This window comes from Natator depressus, chromosome 10 (genome assembly GCF_965152275.1).
Source record: "Natator depressus isolate rNatDep1 chromosome 10, rNatDep2.hap1, whole genome shotgun sequence".
In the NCBI taxonomy this organism is placed as follows: Eukaryota; Metazoa; Chordata; order Testudines; family Cheloniidae; genus Natator; species Natator depressus.
In genome coordinates, this window is record NC_134243.1 from 42,881,322 (window position 1) to 42,907,014 (window position 25,693).

Consider the following 25,693-nt stretch of genomic DNA (forward strand, 5'->3'; position numbering starts at 1 on the left):
ACCTAGACCTCCCCCACTGCAACTTGAGACCATTGCTTCTTGTTCTGTCCTCTGTCACCACTGAGAACAGCTGAGCTCCATCCTCTTTGGAACCCTCCTTCAGGTAGTTGAAGGCTGCTATCAAATCCCCCCTCACTCTTCTCTTCTGTGGACTAAACAAGCTCAGTTCCCTCAGCCTTCCTTCGTACATCATGTGCCCCAGCCCCCTGATCATTTTTGTTGCCCTCTGCTGGACTCTCTCCAATTTGTCCACATCCTTTCTGTAGTAGGGAGACCACAACTGGACGCAATACTCCAGGTTGGCCTCACCAGTGCCGAATAGAGGGGAATAATCACTTCCCTCGATCTGCTGGCAACGCTCCTACTAATGCAGCCCAACATGCCATTGGCCTTCTTGGCAACGAGGGCACACTGCTGACCCATATCCAGCTTCTCGTCCACTGTAACCCCCAGGTCCTTTTCTGCAGAACTGCTGCTTAGCCCGTCGGTCCCCAGCCTGTAGCGGTGCATGGGATTCTTCCATCCTAAGTGCAGAACTCTGCACTTGTCCTTTTTTATCCTCCTCAGATTTCTTTTGGCCCAATCCTCCAATTTGTCTAGGTCACTCTGGACCCTATCCCTACTCTCCAGAGTATCTACCTCTGCCCCCAGCTTAGTGTCATCTGCAAATTTGCTGAGGGTGCAATCCATCCCATCATCCAGATCATTAAGGGGGTTCTGAGCTGGAGACGCGTTTTCCTTCTGCTTCATGCGTGTGTGAAACCGTCTGTGTTTTTAAACCCTTTTTTTGTACATGTTCCTGTCCCAGCGATGATGCCCAGAGTGTAATCGTTTCCTTAAACAGTCCTTGCCTCTTGCTGTGCTCTAAAAATGCCTAATTATTTTCCAACAATAAATACAAAGTTGAAAAGACTTTGCAAGCAGAAAATAATGGTAATAAAAGGACCCTTCCTCCATCCCAGGACATCAGAGTGTTTTGCAAACATGAACCCTCTCATTCCCCTTCCAAGGTGGAGGTTGATGCTCACCCTGCTTTTACAGATGGGGAACTTGGGGCAGGGAGAGGTGCCGGGAATAGATCACAGGAGTCAGAGAGCTTAAGGCCAGAAGGCACTGCCAGAGTGGACAGATGGGGAAGGGGATCTGAGTAATAGCTGCGGCTCTTGGGGGTCGGGTCCATGGTGGTTCTGGTTCTGCTTGGGGGATACAGCAGTGCTCTTCATCCCATGGAATAGGTGTTGAGTCTGGCCAGCCTTTGCTGCTGTCTGCCCTGAAGTGTGAGAACTAAGTACTCTTTGTTCTGCTGAGCAGTCACTTGCAAACTTAGCCACATGCTCCCCTTCATGGAACCTAGGAATTGCCACGCTGGCTCAGACCGGTGCTTTGCCACCTACAGTGACCAAAGGAAGAAGATGCAAGAAACCCCACAGGGAGACAGTTATGGGATAACCTGCACGAGGGAAATTTCCTCCTGACCCCTATAGATAGAAGCTGGCTTAAGCCCTGAAGCAGGAAGGTTTGTCCCTTCCAAAGCTGGGTAGATAAACTAGAATAACTCTGGACATTCTTGTTAAGCATATAAATGTCTAATCTCTTTCCGAAGCCTACTAAACGCTTGGCTTCAGTATCATCTTGTGGCATTGAGTTCCACATGCTAATCATGCAGAATGTAAAAAAGCCTTTCCTGTTCAGTTTTGAATTTGGCCTCTTTCCATTTCATTCAGTGTCCCCTTGTTCTTGTGCTATGAGAGGGCATGATCTGCTTTCTGTGTGTAGGCTGTACCCAGCCCAGAGGGATGCCATTGTGTGGCTCACAGAGAACTTGTGTGAGTTGTACTAAATCCTTTCTAGATAGGCTGTGTGTGCTCTGGAGCTTGGCTTAAATAATCTCCGGTCTCACAAAGGTTTTGAACTCTAGAAACGAGTGATTTCCTCGGTGATGGAGAAATGAGGTGCCATGGATTCAGCATATCCTTTCTAAATCCTGCTGTTGCTTCGAGTGAGGTCCCTAAAAGTAACTACACAGCTACCACGGTCAGATCTACAAACACTCGCTCTGTGTCCAAGATCCCAGCTGTAATAAAGTGTGTGTATGTGCGCGCGCACACACACATCCCTTCTGTAGCAATGTGTGTCTGGACTGTTGGTCAAACTCCAAGCAGGTGGTGCATGTCACTCCACTTGGTGGGCCTGATTCTCCGCAGCCCTGCAACTTGTGGCGTCGTTTGCACGAATAACCGAGTAGAATGGTGACGTAAGTGACTATACAGGGTGCAAGGCAAGGAAGAATCCCATCCTGAATGTCATCTAGTGCTGGGCATGTGGGCTGCCAACCTCCGTCCAGCTGCTCCCCATCACAAAGGGAGTCCTTTTAGAATTCAGCTAACTTCCCTCTTAAGCACAAGTGCTGGAGCGTGACTCCCATCAGCTGTTCTCCCTTAAACAGTGAGCCATTGAACCTCTTAACCTCGCCTGTTGATTCCCATCGTGGTCTTTGTTTCAGTAGCTTTATGGCTTTCGTGTCATTACCAGTCTTGCCTCACAAGGAATCAAGATACTTTTAAAATGCTGTATATTTTTGATGCAGAGAAAAGCGGTTTTAACTAGCGGTCCTGGCTGAGAATTTGGAGAATAATTGTAGTGGTTTAATATGGCAGCCAGTCGACCTGAAATGTTCTCTGTCTGACCAAGAAGCTCCCCCCCCCCCCGGGTGCCCTCGCAGCAGTATCCTGTACAGGGAGATTTTCTCACTGAGCTGTCCTGATAAGGCATGTAATTGAAATGATCAATTCATAAGGAGCCTCCATAGAGCTAAGAGGGGGTGAGGTTGGCTACCCAGCTGCTGTAGTATTGTAAGCCGGCTTCTGTTCTGTTGCAGTGTTGGCTTGGAGATCTCCAAGAAGAACTTGAGTGGTTACTGTTTAAACAATAAAGCAAACCTCTTGTTGGTTAAACTAGAGCTATAGGTGGCTAGGAGCTGGCTTCACAGTAACTTTTTAAGACCAGGTTGGGCAAACACCTGTCAGGGCTGGTCTAGCTTTACTTGGTCCTGCCTCAGTCCAGGGGGCTGGACTAGATGACCTCCCAAGGTCCCTTCCAGCCCCACATTTCAACGATTACTTGACTCTGGACTTTCCAGTGTTGCCCCTTTCCAGGAGGGTTGGTGCAAGCAGGCTCAAATGTGCCTCTCTTAGTTCTCCTGAAAGACCAGCTTCCATGGCAGGGCCACCAAACTCCAGCTACTTCTTTGCTGTTCAGTTTTGTACATGTCAAGTGTCAAATGAATGTGCATTAAGACTAGCAAAACTGGGGCGGGGGTCAGACAACTTTTTAGTGCAGAAGCACGAATAGGTGAGGTACTTGGATACTAAAAGCCTCATCTGCCTTAGGGTTACAGCTGCGCCAAGGGGCTCTGTTACAATGTGGCTGTCTCTGGCCTGGCTACAACACAGTTGCATTTTGTAGTGTAGATGAGACCTTACTGATATTCTGTGACCCAGGCAAAGCCTTGGGCATGTCTAAGACAGGACCAAGGTTTAGGGACACCACTAAAACATGGTTTGATCTATTGCTGGTCGAAAACCGATGACTTCTTTCATGACACTTTTTGTCAATCTTGAAAATTTGAAAAATGTATCCTAGCTTTATTTCGGTCATGTCTATGCTGTCATAATCATTCCTAGCTTTTCTCTAGTGCTTTTCATCAGTATGGCTCAAAGCACTGTTACAAATGGATCGGGGAGATCAACTTTTGTTAGCGAGACTTCTGACGCTGTTGGGGAAAATGCAGATGCCCAGCGCATGGGAGATTGTCGCTCATGCACCTGTAAAAGGCTTGATACAGGATACCGGCTTTGGGTGTGCATGCAGGGTGTAGTTTAAAAGGGTCTTGACTTTTTTGGACTCATTTCAGAGTGTTCTGTTTTCTGATAGTGCCCCTCTTCTGGCCAAGTCAGGCCCAGATATGTGTGGGTTTGCAGATCCTTTAATGATCTGCACTGTTCTCTCTACTCCCCTGTTGGGGATGTCTTTCCTCAGGGAGCCTGAGAACCACAAGAACAAACTAGAGCATGTTAACGCTTCTCTGAGCAGGTGGTTGCAGCTAATAGGGTTTCTGGAAGAAGTCTGCAAGAGGATTCCAGGCATGGGGGCTGTGTGGAAGGCCAGGGCTGCTGGGGAGGGGCAGGAAGGGACAATTTGCTCCAGGCCCCTTGTTTCAGAGGGCTCCCAAACTGAATGGGGTTGCAACCTGGTGCATGAGTACACAGTGCCATGCAGATTTGGCCTGACTGCTGCTCTGTCATGACTGCGGGCGGCTGGGCCAAACCTGAGTAGCACTGTTACCCCATGCACCAGGTTGCAACCCCATTCAGTGGGGAGCTGGGCCCAGCCCCATGGGACAGGAGCCACCACTGCGGGGTGAGTGCGATGCAGAGTCACTCTCCAGTCCTCCCCCACTCCCCCTGCCAGCCTCCCCTTGGGGTAAAATTCTTGGAAGCATGGGGGGGGCCTCTGTTTCAGATTTTGCCCCAGGCCCCCCAAAACTCTGCGCAGCTCTGTGGAAGGCAGCCAGCAGCAGAGCGAGAGCAGGGCGCACCAGGCCATCGAGTGCCTTGGCTTGTGGGATCGGAACTCGAAGAGACGTAGCAGGGAGTCGGTTTGCAGGGCCTTGAAGTAAGGGGCAGCCAACGCCACAGAGAGACTCAGAAAGAAGCTAATAGGTTTTGTGGAAGAAAGATGAACCCAGGCCGCTTATGCCTTAGTAGGGGTGTCTCTCCTAGTTCCTGGATCTTTGGCCTGCTTCTGCTGCTTCCCACCTGTAGCAGCATCCTGGTGGCAGTCCGTGAGATCCTTGTGTCTCCCCTGATTTGTAATGAATCAGGCTCATTGAGGAAGAGGTGCCTGTCTGGACACGCGAGATGGCTCGGAAGAGAATAGATAATACATCAGAAGAGAAACAGCCACCAAGCGATCTGAAATAACTGGGCAGAACAAAGAAAAGACGCAATTTCACTATATTGTAATGACATTGCAGAGAGGATTAGGGCTTCGAGTTGGAGGGGAGTGGAGGAGGGGAGGAAGCAAGAATGAGCCTGTTCCTGAGTGAATGCCAGAGGGGCTGGAGGATGAACTCTGGGGACTGTGCGTGGGCGATTGGCTTAACATTAAATCTTCTGGGCAGCAGCTGCCGGTGGCTTGGTCAATGGTGCACAGGCATGTAGCACTTTCCCTTGTCCCCTTCTGCTCTGTTCTGGGGCAGACAGGGCCCCGTGCCCAAGCAGGATTCTTGCAGACTCTGGAGCTGTTCATGTGATCAGAGCTGAGGGACTGGAGGAGACTGGTCTAGGTAAGGGGTCATCCAGAGAAGGGGCAGAGATAGTTCCCGCCACCATCTCTCCTTTCTTGAGCAGGGAGAGGGAAGCTGATTCTTCAGAAATCCAGGGAGCAATCTGTTCATTTCAGGTAACTTCTGGGTGCCTCAGACTTGGCAGTGTCCCTGAGTCACTGGTGTAAGTTTCCCCCACTCTGAGCAGGTCTAGCTGGAGATCCTACTGTAGGCGGCTCGTCCCTGTTACTGCTTGTGTGCATGTCTCTCTGTAGCAGCATCGGGAACAAACCCGTACACCAGCTTTCCTGGTACATCTGATCAGAAACTAACCCCAGACTTCTTCTACGAAACGCCTCTTGGGAGCAACCCTGTATCTCTGCAAAATCCGCCCTGCCAGAGGAAGCAGCTCAGTGGCTTCAGCGCTTAAAGGGTCATGTGGTGGTGGGAGGAAGTCAGGCGCATCCATGGCACCTTAACCATTCAGGGCCAGTGGTGGTACAAGCCATTAGCTTGTCTCTGTGATGTGCTACAGCAATGCTTCAGCTTCTCTTGGGGTTGGAAGGCCTGTTTCTCGCTGAGACGTCCGACTGTTCTAACCACCAGGAATCCATGCTGCTCAAGGATTCTGCAGCTTGTAGGCTTGTTGTCTTGAGCTGCTCTTACCTCGAGGCCGGTCACTGGGTTATTGCCCTGGGTCTGGTGGGTGCCTGTCTTAGTCCTGATCCTACGCACAGGGAGTGAGAGAATCTTGCCAGCCGGTGACACCAACGTTATTACTTTGGCCAAATTGGGGGTTCCCCGGCAATGGGATTTCGTACAAGCTGCAAACCATGGAAGTGTAGATAGATTTGCTCAGCCACACACCCACCCTGTTCCTTTGAATCACCATCTTCCGTGTCCCCAAGACTGTGGACCAGGCCAGCTGGAGGGACCTAGGTCCGAAAACATCCTTTCATCTTGAGCTGAGTTTAGCCGAGCACATTGTTAAATCACTCTACATTGATTGCAAGCTCAGAAGTTAACTGTAACCCTGAGGGGCTTTGTAACTCCTTTCATACTGCACATCTCGCTGAGCTGTTTGATTCTGGGTTTGTCAGCCTCTGCTTGCCAGTCTCATGGGGCACGTTTGCTGCGATGACAGGCCGTTGCATTTACTGGCTTCACTAGCCGTTCTTGCTACTGAGTTTTTGCAGGGCAGGAGGCATTTTCTGAGGAGGTGTGCGGACTTCTAACCCATCCCATTCCACGTGTTGGTGGAATATAGTTGAAAGTGTTTGTTTTTCTGTTGTCTAGGATTAGCAAGTGGTTTATTTTTTCTGTTCCAGTTTGCTTCCTGAAACGCCAGTCAGCTGGCTGCCTTGATTTCTCACCTAGCACAGAGCTGCGCTGCTTTGCTTTGTGGCAAGAGGCTGAGGTCTCCTGAGGGTCTGCAGCAAAACGTTTTGTAGGAGTTTGCAGGCAAAGTGAGATGCTTCTAAGTGAAGCAGAAGAAGCTTTCGTGCAACTCTTCTCTGTCTGAATTCCTGCTGTGGAGCTTGTGCTGTCCAGTTTTCGTGGCCTTGTCTAAAGTCCTTAAACGAGTGTATTGATTTAATTCTTTTTGAAGATTAATTCCTTTTCTTTTCCTGCCAGCAAATAATACTGACCTTAAAGGTAAGTGGCCTTCTTTTAAACGTAATGTTAGCAATTTGAAAACCTCTGCATGGAAATGAGAAACATTTATGGGATTTGTTTTTATCCGAGCATCCAGGAAGCAAAAACAGGGAAGTTCTGATTCTTACTGTGTGAGAACTCTGTTCCCTAGAGACAGAATCTTAGATGCTCGTTACCCAGGGGTTCAAGGAGCTTGTTCTAAGAATGGGAGCCATCTGATTTGTGCAAGACATGGTTGCTGGTTCCTTTTATGTATTGAATGGGAGAGTAAAAGTGTGTGTGTATGTGCCCATCCCCTCCCTCATCCACCACACACATTGATTAGACGACTCTGCCACACGCATTAAAGTCACCCTGAGACCTCACCTGGGGAATGCGAATCTGCCATGCAGATGGCTGGAACTGCTGGAAAATCCAACTGTGCTCCCCTGACCTGCAACTAAGTGTAGGCTTGGCAGCCGAAGGAGAACACAGGCCTGATCAGCTCAGATGATAAATGGGATATTTGCATGGGAACACAGAGATTGCGGGTAGAGTGTGCCAAATGGCCCCCAGCCTATCTCTACCCTGCCTTGCAGGAGCTGTGTGGACCCCTCTGCCCTGCAAACATGGCTGGCCCTTGCCCTGTGAGGTGCAGCCATCTTTAATGTTTAAGCGTTTTTAAAAAAACATGGCCAGGGTCGCTGTGGTGCTGCAGAACATGCAGTTCCCCACTGCTGCAGCCAGAGGCCTGGAAAGGCTGAAAATGTGGGGTTCTCCGGGCCTAGCCCATCGTCTTAAATCAATTCATCCTACACCCCAGCTTCCTCCTCCTGGGTACATGTGCCCCACCTGCCCGTGGGCCCAGCCAAAGACTCTCCTTTCTAGCACTAGTCCCTGACCTCGTGTGACCCCTTGAACTGTGCTAGGTGGACAGGACTTGCTAAACCTTGAAAAGGCTCAGAGGCCTGCATGCCCAAGCACTGCTCCGTGCTGCATGAAGTCCCTTTGGTTTCGATCCCACTCGGGGCGGATTTCGTCAAGCTGCGTGCCAGTTCGGTTTCCCTGGATAGCAGCTACTAGACTTGCATGGAAGGAGAGAGCTTTGGCACTGCTATCTGTGTCTGTGTGCTGCTCTGGGTTACCCTCTCCTGGGAGGCTGAAGGCTTCCCGTAAAGCTTCGGATGGGTGTCGGGGGAGGGAGTTTGTGCTGCGAGCCAGAGGAGGCAATAATCTTAGGGTCAGTCTTCAGAGCAGGGATAGCTTGGCTGATCAGCACTCAGGTTAACCTAGCCCAGCCTCTGCAGAGCCTTGCCCAAGTGACTGTGTCCTCGCAGTGCTGTGCTTGCCTGTGGACTTCTGGGGGCATAGCCCATGGTTCTTTGTGCTGCAGCGAACTGAACTGCTCTGTGGTTCTTTCCCAGTGAATTGTGGGAAACTTGTCCGTCCTTCTGGGTATGTGCGGGAGGGGGGTTTTTTGGAGGCATTGGAGGACTGTCAGCACTTGGGTAGTTTAGCCTGCATCCTCACAGCAAAGTGGGTGGGTTACCAGCCCAAGTTAAAGCAGCACCCGCTCTCTAACCCACCACCAGCCAGGCCAGATAGCCCAGGGTGAAAGTGGGTGTGGTGTTCTGTTCCATCTAGTGGCACCGAGACCACTCAGAGAGAGAGAGATAGCTAAGGCTGCAGAGCGGACTCATTTTAACAACCAGTTGGCTTTTAGCTCATGGGGTAGAGGCTCGTGCACTGAGCTCCAGAGGCCCCAGGTTCGATCCCTGGGGTCTGTCGGCATTACAAAAGCATCACTAACCTCAGGTGAGAGCGTTTCATGGGTGGACAGGAGGGTGGTTGGGTACAAGACCCTGGCTAACTCTGCGGGGTAAGACCTACCCTAAGACCCTACTGATCTCAGGCTCTTGTGACTGTGAGTAATCACTCTGAATCCGTTTTCTTCTGAACTCAGCTCCTGTGACTTTCCTTATTTAAAATCCCTAGGGGCTGGATTCTTTCAACCAACTCTCTGGAAACTCTTTCCCTTCCCCGAGTTGGCAGGATGTAGTTATTTTGAGGCTGACCGTGGTATGGAGCCCGAGCTCAGCCGTTTCCTTATGCGCTCGACCCACGCCAGTTACTTCCTTTCAGTTACAATGTGTGGGTGAATGTAGTGCTGATTAAGGGCCCTGCAGATTGGAGGTGGCTGCATGTGCCCAGAGCAGGCGTGTCACAGCCATGTTCCTCCAGCGACACGACACGCCCCCGCCCTAGAGGGACCATGTGGAGGAGGGACCGAGAAATTCAGTCTTGTGGCAGTCCCAGCAGCCAATTAGTGCCAGTGCAATGTGGGCAGCTGTTTGGTAGGAGGCATCCCAAAGTGCTGTTGACTGTATGTGGCGAAAGCTGTTTGCATTCATTACACACTTGAACTGTTTGTTTTCTGTAGACCTTTTATTCTGTTTCCATCCTTTGTTTGCTAGCAGAGCTATGTGATCTCAGCTGGCCGCCTTCTATAGAGCCTCCAGCAGAACTGCTCAGGCTATTGTATACCTTGTTAACTCAGAGTGCCTGCATGCCATCCGGCTGGCTAATGCCTTGTCATTTGCAGTTATACATTAAGGATCTGTGTGGGCTTACCCGCTGTCTCCATGTCAAAGAGAAGTGGCATGAAGTGGGGAGGGATAGCTCAGTGGTTTGAGCATTGGCCTGCTAAACCCAGGGTTGTGAGCTCAGTCCTTGAGGGGGGCCATTTAGGGATCAGGGGCAAAAATTGGGGATTGGTCCTGCTTTGAGCAGGGGGTTGGACTAGATGACCTCCTGAGGTCCCTTCCAACCCTGATATTCTATGATTCTATGACTCCCCGGGCAGTAAAAGTTTCCAGTCTGTGTCAGTGGCTCCTCTGAGGTTCTCTGGTTGTTTTCCTTTGCTGTGAGAGTAAGTATGACATTCCCCTGGTGTTATGTGGATGGCTGATCTGCTAAGTCACTCCAGTCCTCGACTCTGGGAGCCAACCTTACCCAGCTCCACTGTGAGAACCCCCACTCCCGGGCTGTTCATGCACAGCCTCTAGCACAGGGGTGAGCAAGCTTTTTGGCCTGAGGGCCACATCGGGGTTGCAAAACTATATGGAGGGCCGGGTAGGGAAGGCTGTGCCTCCCCAAACAGCCTGGCCCCTGCTCCCTATCTGCCCCCTGCCACTTCCCGCCCCCTGACTGCCCCCCCTCAGAATCCTTGACCCATCCAACCTCCCCGCTCCTTGTCCCCTAACCACGCCCTCCTGGGACCCCCCGCCCCTAACTGCCCCCCGGGACCCCATTCCCTATCCAACGCCCCCTTCTCCCTGTCCCCTGACTGCCCCAACCCCTATCCACACCCCTGACAGGCCCCCTGGGGCTCCCACGTCCTATCCAACCCCCCCGTTCCCCATCCCCTGACCGCCCCCTGTCTCCTGACTGTCGCCCCGGGACCCCCCCGCTCCCAACCCCCTTACCATGCTGGAGCTAGTTATGCTGCTGCGCGGCGCGCTCAGGCTGCGGGGGAGGGGGGACATTGGGGGAGGGGCAGGGGTGAGCCTCCTCGGATGGAGCTCAAGGGCTGGGCAGGACGGTCCTGTGGGCTGTAGTTTGCCCACATCTGCTCTAGCATGTAAGTTGCTCCCAGAACATGAGTGAGAACTTTTGGCCAGCCGCTGCTTGGACTGTGTAACCGAATGACACTAGCTAACATCTCCGGTCCCAGACACAACCCTAGGAACCTCCATCTTGCAGTGTCCACTTATGCCCGTTGGACAACCTTGTGGGGAGGGATAGCTCAGTGGTTTGAGCATTGGCCTGCTAAACCCAGGGTTGTGAGTTCAATCCTTGAGGGGGCCGTTTAGGGATCTGGGCCAAAAATTGGGGATTGGTCTTGCTTTGAGCAGGGGGTTGGACTAGATGACCTCCTGAGGTCCCTTCCAACCCTGATATTCTATGATTCTATGAGTTCGTCAGTTTAACAAATTGATATGTACCAGGCTTGTCATCCCAAGGGGAGTCTCTGACAGGCTTCAAACCAAATGCACTGCTTCAGGTAGAATAAACAAACACGTTTATTAACTACAAAAGATAGATTTTAAGTGATTATAAGTCAAAGCACAAGAAGTCAGATTTGGTCAAATGAAATAAAAGCAAAATGCATTCTAAACTGATCTTAACACTTTCAATGCCCTTACAAACTTAGATGTTTTTCACCACAGGCTGGCTGGTTGCCCTTCAGCCAGGCTCTCCCCTTTGATCAGAGCTTCAGTCGCTTGGAGGTGGTGTCTGTAGATGGAGGTGGAAGAGAGGAGAGGAAGAGCATGGCAAATGTCTCTCCCTTTTATCATGTTCTTTCTTCCCTCTTGGCTTTGCGCCCCCCCCCCCCCTCAGGGTCAGGTGAGCATTACCTCATCGCAGTCCCAAAATGACCAAGAGAAGGGGGGTGACTTACTCGAGAGTCCAGCAGATCCTTTGTTGCTGCCTAGGCCAGCGTCCTTTGTTCCTGTGAGGCTGGGCTGGGTTTGTCCCATACATGCCCTGATGAGGTGTGAACTGCCCCTCTGTTCCTGGAGAGTTTTGCCTGGGCTTGTTTTAAGCCATGAGGACACATTTTCAGCCTCATAACTATATAAATGAAATTACAACCTATAACTGGGGTGGGCAAACTTTGTGGCCCAAGGGCCACATCGGGGTTGTGAAACTGTATGGAGGGCCCGGTAGGGAAGGCTGTGCCTCCCCAAACAGCCTAGCCCCTTCCCCCTATCCGCCCCCTCCCACTCCCCACCCCCTGACTGCCCCCCCTCAGAACTCCCGACCCATCCAACCCCCCCTGCTCCTTGTCCCCTGACCGCCCACTCCAGAACTCATCTGGCCTTTCCGGGCAGGGTCCTGCTGACATGTGACCCGAAGCGGGTAGGTTTTTTCCCACTTCTCGATGGAGTTAAAGCAACAAAACAAAACAAAAAAAAAACAAAAAAAAAAGGAGAAATTGAGCAATGTGGAATAAAAATCGGCCATTTTCGAAATGTTGAACTGTAGAGAGACTAATTCCTCATTATCCAGAAAGGGGAAAAATCCCCCTGTCATCTGTGCGTGATAGCTGGGTTGCCTGTCACATACATTCCCAGAAAAGATTAGGAACAGATGTTATTGAACGAACAAACCACTCTTGTGCCCTAGTGTGAGAAGGTCTGCTGAGCGAGTTCAATGCTGCCCAGCTGGGTGACCAGTGGGTAGGTGGGGTCTCAGCACCGTCTGAGGCGCAGCCAATCTCTCCAGAACAGGGCTATCCCTGCTTGGAGAGGAGACCTCACTCAGGACCCTTTGTGACAGTGCAGGAGCTCAGGTAACTGCATCATGCAGACCATTGTAACCTTGCCCTGGCTCCCAATAACTCAGGGTTTGGAAGAGCGAGGTGGTGAATGAGAAGGTTATTTATCCCCTGAGACCAGCTTAGCTGGCACCTAATGGCCAGGGTCCACTTGACAAAAAACAAGGAAGAATCCAGGCTCTGCAGTGTATAATCCTGCAGCGTGTTCAGTGCTGTGTTGCATCAGAGGGGAAAGACTGGGAATCAGTCATGGTAATGGCCCCTAATAAGGGCTGCTGCCCCACCCAGAAGCTGATGTTTAATGCATCCATCTTCCCCCTCTCTCTCCTGCCCAGCACTCTCGCAGCAGACCAAGGTCTGGATCAGCTTCCAGTCCCAGGCTTTAATCTGCTGCCATGTTCTCAGAGCTGTAAGCTGAATTGTTCAGAGCTTCCCTTGGCAGCCTGCAAGCACTGTTTCCTTTTGCTCACTGCTTACATGTTACTGAGTTTCCCAGTTCTCTGCTGCTAAGATCCTTAGCCCTTTGGGGTGAGTTCTCTCCTTTCCAAAGAAACCACTCCACTAGCTGTGGGGGGGGGGGGGGCTTTAGAGCCACTCTAACCACCTCCTATCCAGCCTCTCTGACGCTCAGCTTTTCATCTTATCCCACTGTCAGCTGCTAAAATAATCTCCCCCCTCCTGCTGCTCTGGCCATGTCCTGTCCCCCTCCTGTAATCCCTTCGCTGGCTTTATCTGCAAACTCCTTGCCGTCCTTCCCGCAGGACTGCACTGCCTTGCCCCTGGTTTCTGCCTGCTTTACCTGTCCTCCCCACAGGGCTGTTCCCATTGGCGCCTCTCTCTCATGCTTCTGCCTTTGCCTCCTGCTCCCTGGGAGCCTGGGTGACTGACGTCCCCTCCTTGCAGTCCTGGAGTTCAAGGGCACAAGGGACCACCTGATCTCCTGTATATCACAGGCACCAACACCACCCTGCACCCACACACCAAGCCAAGTAATCCGAATGAGACCACAGTATTCCAGCCTTCTGCAGACTACACAATGGAGTGCTTCTCTGCCACACCCCACCCTTCTTCTCCAGTGCTCGCTGCTTCTGCCCAGTCTGGTCTCCGATTCAGACTTAACATGGATATTGGCCGCTCACAAGCTTCATCCGCACCCTGCTGCGAATTGCCTTTTCCTTAGAACTCCTCCCCGCGTACCTGCCTCTCTCTGCCTCTTGACTGGAGAATGCAAGCTCTGTGGGGCAGGGTGTAGGCAGTCGGGTTCAGTGGTTAGAGCTAGAGGCAGTCAGGCCTGAGGAATTAAGCCGGAGTCGGTAGCCGCAGTCCAGAGCCCAGGGTTGGGCTAGAATCAGTAGCCAGGAACCGCAGGGCAGGGCAGGGTGCGGAAGTGGGGACCAGGAGCAAGGCAAGGGCCATCCTGGCACTCCCTCCAGGCTTAAATAATCAGTCTGAGCCAATCAGAGTTCGTGGGAGGGGCTGCGTGGGTGTCACTTCCTGCAGCAACTGGTCTCCCAGGCTGCAAGACACGTTGAGTGGGGCTCTGCTGAGGCTGTCTGGGGGTGGTGCGGAAGCGCTGCCTGCTTGGAGCTCCGCTGACCTGGGTTCAGTTCTCACAAATCCCCACTGTGGGGATTGCGTTTCTGGTTAAATACGGTGTCGTACATGGAGGTGTGTGTGCAGAGCCTTCTCATCTGTCGGCTGCTTCTAGAGATCAAGCCCCTATTCCGCCGCATTGTCTGGTGCCCTGGAGATGCTGCCATACAGACGGAGGTTCCATGGGCCGCCTCTTGTTGTCCCTTAGACCCTGCCCTGATGTTTGTTCAGTGGGTGACAGTGCCAGGTGTTCCTGCTGCCATGGTGACAATCCAGTTTTGAAAAGTGAGCGGATCTTGGAGCTGGACGTTGCTTCCTGGGTCTCTCCGTGCAAGTGTGGCTGCCTCCATCGCAGCCAAACGCTATAGGTAGGGCCCTACCAAATTCAGGCTCTGTTTTGGTCAATGTCACTCATGGTCATGGGATTTAAAAAATCATAAATTTCATGAAAAGAAAAGGAGTGCTAGTGGCACCTTAGAGACTAACCAATTTATTGGAGCATAAGCTTTCGTGCTCAAATTGGTTAGTCTCTAAGGTGCCACTAGTACTCCTTTTCTTTTTGCGAATACAGACTAACACGGCTGCTACTCTGAAACCTGTCATAAATTTCATGATTTCAGCTATTTAAATCTGAAATGTCAAGGTGTTGTAATTGTAGGGGTCCTGACCCAAAAAGGAGTTGTGGGGGGGGGGTCACAAGGTTATTGTGTGTGGGGGGGGGTCTGCGCTGTTGCTGCTGGCGGCGCTGCCTCAGAGCCTGGCAGCTGGAGAAGGCGGCTGCTGGCCAGGAGCCCAGCTTTGAAGGCAGCACAGAAGGAAGGATGGCATGGTATGGTATTGCCACCCTTCCTTCTGCGCTGTTGCCTGCAGAGCTGGGCCCTCAGTCAGCAGCTGCCCCTCTCCAGCTGCTCAGCTCTGAAGGCAGAGCAGAAGTAAGGGTGGCAATACCGCGACCTCCCCCTCAAATAACCTTGTGACTCCCCTGCAATCCCCTTTTCGGTCAGGACCAGACATGCCAAACCCGCGGAAAAAACACAGAAATTGGGCTTGTTTTTGGCTTAATTGGCTTGTGAGTTGCTTGTTGGCTAGTTTTTGGCTTGTTGCATCTTGTTGCTGCTTTTATTTTGATCAGCTCCCGACAAGGGGGGCAAGCAGGAGAAAGGGGCAAGCAGGGTTAAGCAGGGGAGGGAGTCGGGTGCACAGCAGGCCCACCACAGTCCAACTGCACGCTGGGGGGATCTAGTCCCATAGAGTGTTGGGGTTCTTAGGGATTGGCTTGTTTTGGCCTTGTTTTGAAATGGGATTAGCTTGAATTTTGGCTTATTGTGGAAGTCCGGGTGCTTATTTACTGCATGAAAGTTGACAACTGTGGTTAGGACCCCCAATTTGAGAAACGCTTGTGTCCCCCGTGAAATTTGTGTAGTGTAGGGGAAAAGCACACACATAACCAGATTTCACAGGGGGAGACCAGATTTTATAGTCCGTGACGTGTTTTTCCTGGCCATGAATTTGGTAGGGCCCTAATTATTGGCTGGCTTAGCTGCTGCGATGCCAACCACATCAGTGAAGATGAGGGCAAGTTTAGTCTGCCGTCAAGTCAGCCAGTCATCGTTAAACTCTGTGGGGACCTAATGATCACAACCGTGGGCAGCGGGTGAACCCCTGCTTTGTGGAGTCTAGCCCGCCGGCCCCGCCCCTTTGCCCAAGGGCCCCCACCTCACATGCCAGAGCCCTGAAATCCTACCTCCCTAACCGGAGAAGCCCTGAGGGGCCCCCCCACAACCGGAGGAGCCCTGGCCCAGCCACACGGGGCCAAGCCACCGGCCCCCCCAACATACTGCCACCAGGCTGATCTGCCAGCCCCCCCAAGTGCCAGGCCGGCCTCAGCACCACACCGAGCCACCAGCCCCCATACCCCTGACGACCCTCACAGCTGAGCCACTGGCCCCCCCACCAGCACTGGCCCGAGCCACCAACCCCCCAAGTGCCAGGCAAGCCCCCCCCCCAGCTCCGGCACTAACCGCCAGCCCCCACCCCAAGCCACTGGGCCCCCGGCCAAACCACTGGCTCTCCGCGTCCCTCCTCACTCCCCCGGCCCTGAGGAGGAGGAGGGACATGACAAGAGCAGTGGGGACCTCCGGAGGTGGGGATGGAGTGGAGGAGGTGCAGGCAGTGGAGGCCTCGGTGAAGGGGTGGGGCTACTGCGGCCCAGGTGTCTGGCGGCGGGTGGGCAGCAGTGCCAAGTCTTCCCTGGCCTATTCTACCCACTGCCTATGATCACAACTGGATTTTGTGGTGCAGACACACACCTAAATTGCCTGACAGGGCTCCTGGCGAAGCGTCCTTCCTCAGCATTGCCCCGAACCTCTGTCTCCCCAGTTCCACTTTGTTAGTCCTCGTCCCAGTCTCCGTGTCTTTAATTAGTCATTCACTTCCGTGCTGCTTCTTCTGCTCCTCTGTCGTGTGTGGTCCCTTTTAGCCTCTGTCTGGTTGATTTCCTTGTCGCAGCGAGGAAACCAGACTCCACTGTAGTATCCAGCCATACAAAGAGGAAGTGTCATTTCTCTGGCCTCAGGTGATAACCCTCTGCGGGCAGCCCCTGGGATCGTGTTTGCTTTTGGTTTGGTAACTGCTTCATGCTGCGGCACTTCTGCCTGATAAGCCTGGTTGTAGCAGATAAGAAACTTGAATGGGAGGCAGCTGCTGCTTCCGGCAGAGGGTGGGTGGTGTTGGAAATGGTGACTGTTTTACTTTACCTTCGGCCTGAGGCCGGAGTCATGGAACCTTAGATGGGGCTGATATCGCTAGTGGTTTGGGTGATTTATAGGAGCTCGCAGCTGGATGACGAACTCATCCCCAAAGGAAACCTTGCATTCAAGCAGAAATGTATACGTCACAGCCACTCCTTATTGCATCAGAGTGTCCCTCAGTTCTCTGGTCAAACAGACGTGCTTCCTCCCCCTCTGTCGTGTCAATAAAATGCAAAAAATCTTAAAAATAGGCAGTGGGAGGAGGGGTAAACCTCAGCCTTTCCTCTGCTACCAAGTGAATTGACCGCTTGGATAGCAGCTGGGTTGACTGGAAAGAGCTGTAAAAGTGACCCAGCTATCTGTGAAACAGGCTAGATCCTCAGCTGGCGTGAGCCAGCGTAGCTTCAGTGACTCCTGTTGAACAATGCTTGCTTATTGACACCAGCTGGGGAGCTGGCCCATAGCATTTCTCTCAAATGTCATTTCCCTCCAATAAGAGCCAAATGTTAAGTCTCCATTGAGCTCCAGAGCAAGGTGCCTGGTGCGGTCTCTGTCGCCCTGAGCTGTTGTTTCACATTGTAGTTTTAAAGACCATCTCTACATAAGCTTTTCTAGAAGTTCAAACACTCTCCTAACAGCCAGCTCGCTTCCTCCAGCTCTTTTCCCTCTCCTGCTATTTGTTTTAGCAAGCCAGCAGGAAGAAAAGGAGTACTTGTGGCACCTTAGAGACTAACAAATTTATTTGAGCATAAGCTTTCGTGAGCTACAGCTCAGGGTAAGAGATTTCATAGGCCTCCTGAAAATGTATAGAAAGTCCATGGCTTGGGTCTGTCAGCAGCCTTAATTCTTCTGCCTATAATTCCATCAGCAGCTGCATGCAGCAGAGCAAAATACTTCATCTGCCAATGGAAGTGGTTCGAAATGCTGAAAACCTCCCGGTGCCAATGGGATTTCAAAGCCATGGAATTAGAGGCCTGTCTGCCATAGCTAATGCCGCTGCCCCCCCAACCCCCCTCGCTGGTGAACTAACAGACTTCCTGTTTTATTGTATGTCTGCAGCACAAAGCCGGTGCATGAAAAAGCAGCTTCCCTGAAGAGCTCTGAGCTCATGCACAGCCAGGAGAAACTGGAGGCGCCTCATAAGGAGAAGAGCTTGGATGCCCTGGATGGCAGGTGAGCTCTGAAATGGTTTGGATTTGTAGAGTCTGATGACAGATTAAAGTCTGGAACCATGTTGGTTGTGATCAGCTAATTAGTTCTCTGACACGCACAGGGTGGGGTTTTATTTTAAGTACTGGTTGTGAACAGCTTCCCCTGAGATGTGCTGGCCCTCTCAGTGCAGCATACCTCCCACGGTGTGACCACATAACCTCTTCTGATCTCTTCCTCTCCCAGGGATGCAGCCACGTTCCTGCATGTTGCAGCAGCAGCAGGGTCAGTGAAGGAGCTTTCTCCTGACATTCATAACTGGAGTAGGGCCTTCTAAATACACTTTTTGCATGACTCCGGTGTGCTCTGTGGGGGATTAGTGAAGGGCTGAGAAATCCTATTAAACTAGGCCGGGCCTGGCGTTTCCTGCCAAACATTTGCCCTTCTCCTTGTGTGCCAAGTTCTAGCAACAATCGTAGCTGGCCCTGGCGTGTGAAATGAAACCCAGCAGGTAGGAAGCTCTTGCCAGCCTTTCACAGGAGAATCCCACATTAGCAGTTAAGGGTTGGATGCTAAACATACCAAGTAATTCCCTTGACCTGTTGCTGGGTCCCTTGCTGTGATCTAGAGTAGGGTCCCAAGGCCACTCGTAGTTTTCAGTCCCCAAAGTGGGGTGAATATAAAGATTTGTATCCCATCGCACAGAGGGTCCATCTACGCCAGTGTCCTGTCTGGCGGTGGCCAGTGCCGGATGGTTCACACCTGCTACCTGGCATAACACCTTAAATTGTCCACTACTTAACCATGAGAGGAAGATTCCTACCTGACTCCAGCTAGTGTTCAGCTTATATCCTGAAATGCAAGAATTTACACCCATTATATCTTTTACCCTGGCTAGCGTCACTGCAGATGACTCATATATATGTCCAATTCTATTCCCCTGAGCTACTTGTTTGTCTCCTGCAGCAGCTAGTTTCACAGGTTAATTATACTGTGTGCATAAGGGACCAGGGACCTGGGGGGTAGGAAGCTCCTATCGCACGGGTATTTCCTCACTTTTAATTTCAAGGGCTCTCTTATTAACTGCCCCAGGCTGAGTTCTCAGCACCGTTCATTATGTTGTATACCTCTGTTGTATCTGCTTTAGGGAGAGGAGTGGGGGTGACCAATGGATGGCTTTTCACTTAACTAGGATCTCTCTCTCTCTCTCTCGCAGTTTGCATCTGAATGAAGCTCTGAAGGATGAAGAAATAAAGAAATGTCTCAGAGAAGCGGTGAGTCGGGAGCGAAACACTGCCCGTGGTGCATTTGAACCGTTACTTCAGCCTCCCAGGTGATGGCTGACATGCGATGGGTGGCCATGTGAAGATAAGTGTTTACTGTCTTGTTGCCAGTCTGGGTCAGTGTTGGGCAAAGGCACCTCTGTGTGACTGACCAAGAGGCTCTGCAGTGCCTATAGCTGGGCGTTGATCGCTGGACAGGAACTCCTGCTCTGGGCGTGCTGTTTGCTCTGTGAGTGCCATACAGGGAGCAGGGTCTAGGGCCAATCCTGCTACGCATGGGGATGCTGTCTTTAGAGGTTTTGCTGCTCTCCTAAGGCCCAACCCTGCCATCTGCTGCACTTCCTGGATTCCATAATCTCAGCCCCAGTTGGGACTCTCGTCCTTCCACAACTTCTTTTGCTGCACCTGCCCTGCCGCATCCTTTCCCTTGGCATGAGCAGGATCAGGTGTATGTCCTTTTCTCCTCCCCCACGCCCGCTTGTATCTTCCGCCTTTACAAATCCAGGAGGCTATGTATTTACACTGCCAGTCCCTTTTCCTGCCACTACCAATTTCTGCACATGGGGAGAAGAGAGAATGAAACCTTTGAGCTTCCAGAGTGAGGATTAGAGGCCTAAAAGTCATTCAAGTGGCTGCTCCTCTAGGGCATGCAGAGTACTGTCTGACGATAAGACTGTGAGCTAGTCTGTGTGCACTGACCGCCTTGTCTATCACAGAGCCCTCGTTGTGCCCGTGATAGCCCAGTGCACCACAGCCCACTTCCGAGAGACCACAGCCATCTCTGCACCTGGAGCGGTGGACCTTCCTCTGCAGCCTCTGTCAGTAACGTGACCTCTCTCCAAGAGTGCGGGAGCTGCCTCCAGTCGGCCGGACACCCAGTTCAGTTTCATTGCAGCACAGTCTAACATTGGCAGTGTTACAGAGCACAAGAGCTGGAAAGTCAGAGACGCATTTCTGCCTCAATGAGAATATACTATGGAAAGCATCATCACTTGGCTGTCCATCTCTTAGCTATGGAATATGTGTCACACTGTAACATAGGGTCTAACCCCTATCAAAACAGCAGTGTGACTGGCTCCTGAGGGGAAAAGCCTCTGGACAGAGGGTCTGTGTGTAGCCCCTGCCCTGTAATTAGAGGGTCTCCTGCTCACATACAGCTGTCTGCCTTTCTCGGTGATGTCTGCTTTTTGACATGATGCTCACTTGTTAGCATGGAGTCACAGTATATTTAGTTTGTGATTTATAAGTTTACCCTGTACTGGGGGGGGGGGTGTGTGTGTGTGTGTGTGTGTGTGTGTGTGTGTGTGTGTGTGTGTGTGTGTGTGTGTGTGTGTGTGTGTGTGTGTGTGTGTGTGTGTGTGTGTGTGTACACGTACAGAGCCATTTGAGAAATTCTGTTGTCTGTGTAGGACGGGGAAACAAATCCCTACCAATGCCCTGAGCTACTCTGCTGTAGCTTAATGAGTCTAAACACCTGCAGTAGCACTTCATCACCATGCACACAAATGGCCCTATACCTGCGCCATGGCTCAAGGTGGGGAATCCGCTCCATAAAGCATAGCTCCAGAACGTGAGTTATTTACATCCGCAGCATTTGGACAGCACTTGGAACTCCTATTGAGCAAGGTGGACGTTCGTAAGAGACCATGACGCTTTGATATCATTGAGGCATTGTGTATATTGCCTCAGAGACCACAGGTGGTTCACCTTTGGTCGCCGCATTTTAGCCACTCAAAGCAGGTTATCTCTGCATACTCAAGAAGAGGAAGCAATACACTCATATGTAGGGAAATCCCAGTGGGAGCAGGAAGTTTGTTTTAAGGCAGTGTGTCGGTCACAGCTCCTCCTTATGTCTTTTAATCTTCTTCCAGGCCCGGTCTGTGGTGGGTAAATGGCTGGGTGTATGTCTACACTGCAATAAAAAACCCACTGCACCAACTCTGAGCCCAGGTCAGCTGCTAAAAAGAGCAGTGTAAACGTTTGAGTGTGGGCTGGAGCCTGGGCTCTGAGACCCTCCCCCCTTGAGGGGCTTTAGAGCCCAGACTCCAGCCCAAAGCTGAACGTCTCCACTGTGATTTTTAGCCCAATGGCTGGAGCCACACAAGCCACAGTCAGTTGACCCGAGCCAGCCATGCCGCTGGTCTTTTACTGCAACGTAGACACACTGTGGGTGTTAACTCCTCTCTCCCCAGTGCTCCGTTTTAAGCCGGTATAGTATCCGTTGATCAAATAAAGTGGTGATAAAATTGCACTAAATCTGAGATAATTGTATTGGCTCAAAGGGCAATGAGATCTGGCGAGAGTCCATCTCGGACGGCTGCTTGGTAGGTTATATCCCGCCTCTGTGAATAGTCTAATCTGTCCCATTAGAAAACATACATGATGGTGCGTCGCTGGCACAGTGTGTGGATAAACTTTGAGCCACGTCTTCCAAGGCAGAGTTGTTGGATCAAGCTAACCTAGGTTCCTGCTCTCGCTCACCCCATAGCACTGAGGGGTCAAACACCATGGGCTTCGTGGCTCCCCACCTATCCCTCATAACTTGCTGACCTCATCGCTGAACTTATCCTCCTCAATACTAAAGGGAATAGTTTAAAAAAGCTGCTTATTGGTCTGAACCCACAACGTATAGTGAATGTAACTGACACCAAGATGTTGCTTGATAGAGGAGAGATACCAGCTGATACAATGCTGTGATACAAATAGCTGACTTAGCCAACAGGCTTGCATGTGGAGTTGTGAGAGAACAAGCAGGGGTGTTAAGTCACTGCAGGTAAAGAAAGCACGTGAGGGTGATCTCTGCAGTTCACCTTTCCTGTAGATTGGAGAGGAGAAGTAAAGGGATAAGAAGGGAGGTGGAGGGAAAGGTGTCAGCAGTTAATAGTACTGAGTCGTTCCTAAGAGTGTAATGTGGTAGGAGATTCGTGAAGCCAGGGTTCTATGGGATGTAAGCTTTCTCCAGCATCTCTAAAGGTAAAGGATTCTTTATACAAGCAGAGCTTTTGAACAGGAGTTGTAGCCAGAAATGGGTCAGGTCCCCTCCAGCGATGCATTGTGGCCTCTCTAGTCCAAAATAGAGATCCCCTAATTAGCAGTTTGCCTCAGTCCCAGTCAAAGGAAGCTCATGGCAAGCGTACTGCGAGTCAGAATCTTCATGGCATGAGATGTTGCCAGACCACATGGCAGAAGGAACCTTGTGATAGCTACATTTAGAGGCAGCCAGAGGCTGAGCTGGGAACTCTCCTGGCACACCCACTCAGCACTATATAGGCTCTATCTAATAGCAGACTTGGGCGTTGTGAAGAATGGTTAGCGTTCATTAGTGAGGCTGCTGAAATGCAGACAGTGCTGATGTAACTGTGCCTTAAAGTAGCATTGGAATGTTGTAGTATGTTAACTCCTTGACGGCGCTTTCGTCGTCACCCTGGATATCTGGCAGTGTGGCCTGACAGCAGTGATCCTCTGGCTGAGAGCTGCCTTTTGTCTGCTGCAGGGTAGCTAGCTTTCTTCTGGAGAAGGCAGATGAATGTTGGGCCATACGTGTGCAGGTTAATGCTGCTGTCTTTCCATTGATGTGGGAACATGCCTTATAACTGCTGGTGTTGGAATAGTGTTTGTTGACAGCTGACTCCTTAGTGCTGCTAAATAATACATGACAAGTGAGGTCCTTGGAGTGCCACATTGCTCAGCAAATGTGTTACCAGTTTGGCTGACTGATTCCAAATGTGTTTATTAATAAACTGCACATCTCAGCCTTGTGTCAACAGAGCAGGGAGCATGGCACGCACAGCCCTTAATCGCACCATTTTCTCTCCCCTTTTCGTTCAGTCTTATACTGAAGTGTCATTTTAGGACTTTTTTCCATATTGTTCAAGCTTCATAACCACTGGTGGTGGTTATTCTCTGAATTCTCTGGCCAAAAGCTTTTCTGGTTGAGGTGAGCCTGTATTGCCATTTTAACACAATATGAATCAAATAATTGCTCTCCATTTTCTCGTCTAGATCAGGTACAGCGTGGTCTGTGATCTGGGCCCTGGGCATCCTTATTTGTCGGAGGTGGTGCGCAGCTGAATGCTGACAAGGCCATGTGAGGGACAGGTGATGCATTATGCGCATCTGCCTCCTCCCGGCAGGTTGTCTTACATGCCGCAGTGATTGACCTCTGGGACTGTATGTGAAAAGGAGCTTTCTTCAGGAAGGTGGGAGTGTTTTTGTGTGTGTCGTGTCCACATTGGGTGCTCAATGGCACTTCAGGCTTGGCCATGAGTTACTGCTGTGGCTTTTCTTGTTCGCTTTTGTAAAGGCGGATGAATGCTGGACAGGGCAGGCAGAGGGAAGGGTCCTGTGGTGGAAGGCATGGCCCAGGGCATGACAAGGAGGAGAGAAGAGAAAGGAAGCCCCTCATCTGATGGAAGGAGGGGCCTCTCCTCCAGGCTAAGTTCAGCGCTGGCGTGGGCAGGTCTCAGGTGGTTGAAGTCGGCGGCATTGCATCAGCTGACTCCATGGGGACCCACCTGTCTGCAGGGGTGGAGCCTGCCTGAAGAGTGACCCTCCCTGGTACCACTGCACTTTAATCCCTCTTTAGAAAGACGAATTACGGGTGATTCCTCATTCTGAAATAAATCTGGTCTTGTTAAAAATTAACTCCTTTGGCCTCCCTCAGGACTTGTCCTGGTTTGAATGGGCTTTCCCACTCAAATGCTGCTCTGTGTTTGGCTGAGCGTGACCGCGTACCTGGGTTTGCTCAGCCCTTGGTAAGCACACAGGTTTTCTTGCTGCTTCTGCTTTCCAGTAACTATGGAACAGTCCCAGCAACTACCTCAACAGCGGCTGAGAACGAGTGAATGGAATTCAGCAGTTTGCTGAGAGAGCTTTGCCTCTATTCCCACGTGCATCTGCGCTCGGTTTTCTTTTTTATTGAAATTCTAGCTACTGTTCGATTTTTCCCGGTTTTTTTGTTCTCTGGACCACTCAAGTCCATGGAAATACTGATTATATTAATAAAATTCAGTGTGTTACTTAAGGTAGAGGTGTTTTATGTAAATAATAAATTAGACTGAGTGTAAATGCGAGGCTGTCTGCTAGAGTAAGGCAATGTAATGAAAAAAGAAAAGGAGTACTTGTGGCACCTCAGAGACTAACCAATTTATTTGAGCATAAGCTTTTGTGAGCTACAGCTCACTTCATCGGATGAAGTGAGCTGTAGCTCACGAAAGCTTATGCTCAAATAAATTGGTTAGTCTCTGAGGTGCCACTAGTACTCCTTTTCTTTTTGCGAATACAGACTAACACGGCTGTTACTCTGAAACCTGTCAAAATGTAATGAAAGATACACCCGCGCGGACCTGTACATCTGTGCCTGCGTCCTTACAGAAAGAAGTGCCAGAACTGCCTGGACGTGGCTCCCGGCTCTGGAAGGAGAGCTTGCGCTCACTGACCTGGCCGGGACAGGGAACCTAGCTGCCATCTCTCCCTCTAGAGTAGGCCCGGGAGCGGAAGAGATGGAGGAGGCAGCACAAGGAGCTGGTGCCTTCGCTCCTTCCACCTCTCTCGTTTCTGGGCCCCCTTCTCACGCGCGGTTGCTTTTTATTTTGTCCTCTCATCCCGAGTATTAACCCTGATATTTGCCCAGAAATCTAGGAACTTAATTTTTGGCACCAATTTTCACCATTTTTTCAAATGTTTGCAATAAACACGGATACATTCCTTGGAAATTTTAAACAAAATACAAACAGCAGAAGAAGGGCCTTGATTGCGGGAGGTTTTCATTACATGATCCTAGACCCCTGAGCAATGTGACCTCTGCAGACCTGATGCAGCTGGGCTGGCTTGTGGAGACAGAAATATTTATAAAAATAAGCTGAAGAGCATTCAGAGTATGCATCGGTGTCTAGAAGGGTTACAGGCAAGGGGCAGGGAAGGCATGCCGTTGGAACCTCCCACCCGTTGAGGTGGAACCATACAGGAAAATAATAAGATGACAGTAATAAGCAAGCAGTTTGCTTGGCATGGTAGCTCTCTGGGGCAGGGACTATGGTTTTCCTGTTTCTGTGATGGACCTACCATGCCTTTTGTGGGGGGAAAAAACAGACAGAATCTATCCTTAATTACAAGTAGTTCTACACTGGGGATGTGTAGCCAGTACTTGCTTAGTCTGACTTAGGGCCCTGGTGCTGCCTCAGTTTACCTTCCAATTGCGCTTTAAACCAGCCACCACATCAAAATACTGCTCCCCTTCTGGATGTGGTTAATTACTAAAGAATACCAGGCAGAACCCCCTTTCCCAGGCCCAGCAAGCCCTTCAGCAGCCATGTAGTCCTCCCTCTAGTTCAGAAGTCTTTCCAGTTGCTGACAGCCCCCTCTCCAGGTTCTCTGCCCTCCTAGCTGGAGCTTTCTGCTCCTAACAGGTGTTTCTCACAGGCTGCTTGTCTGGAAGCTGTGGAGAGTTGTCGCCAGCCCTTGTCCCAGCAGCGCCTCTCTGAGTGAACTCAGGCTGCCCTTGTATTCCCCAGAAGGCCTGGTGTCTAGTCACATGCTCCTGTCCTGGTGTCATTTCCTTCACCTGGAGAGGTGAGCTAACCTTGGCACAGGTGATGCTGAGCCCCAGCTCTCTGAA

General features: G+C 51.1%; 1 protein-coding gene across 1 annotated transcript in view; it reads left to right on the forward strand.

The window, feature by feature from the left end:
- Positions 1-25,693, forward strand: part of GRAMD2A (GRAM domain containing 2A) — a 79,799-nt gene that overhangs the window by 20,528 nt on the left and 33,578 nt on the right. The window contains exons 2-3 of the mRNA XM_074965914.1: positions 17,705-17,818; positions 19,011-19,068. Of these exons, the coding sequence (XP_074822015.1) occupies positions 17,754-17,818; positions 19,011-19,068 (123 nt within the window). The 5' untranslated portion in view covers positions 17,705-17,753. The remainder of the gene's footprint in view (positions 1-17,704; positions 17,819-19,010; positions 19,069-25,693) is intronic.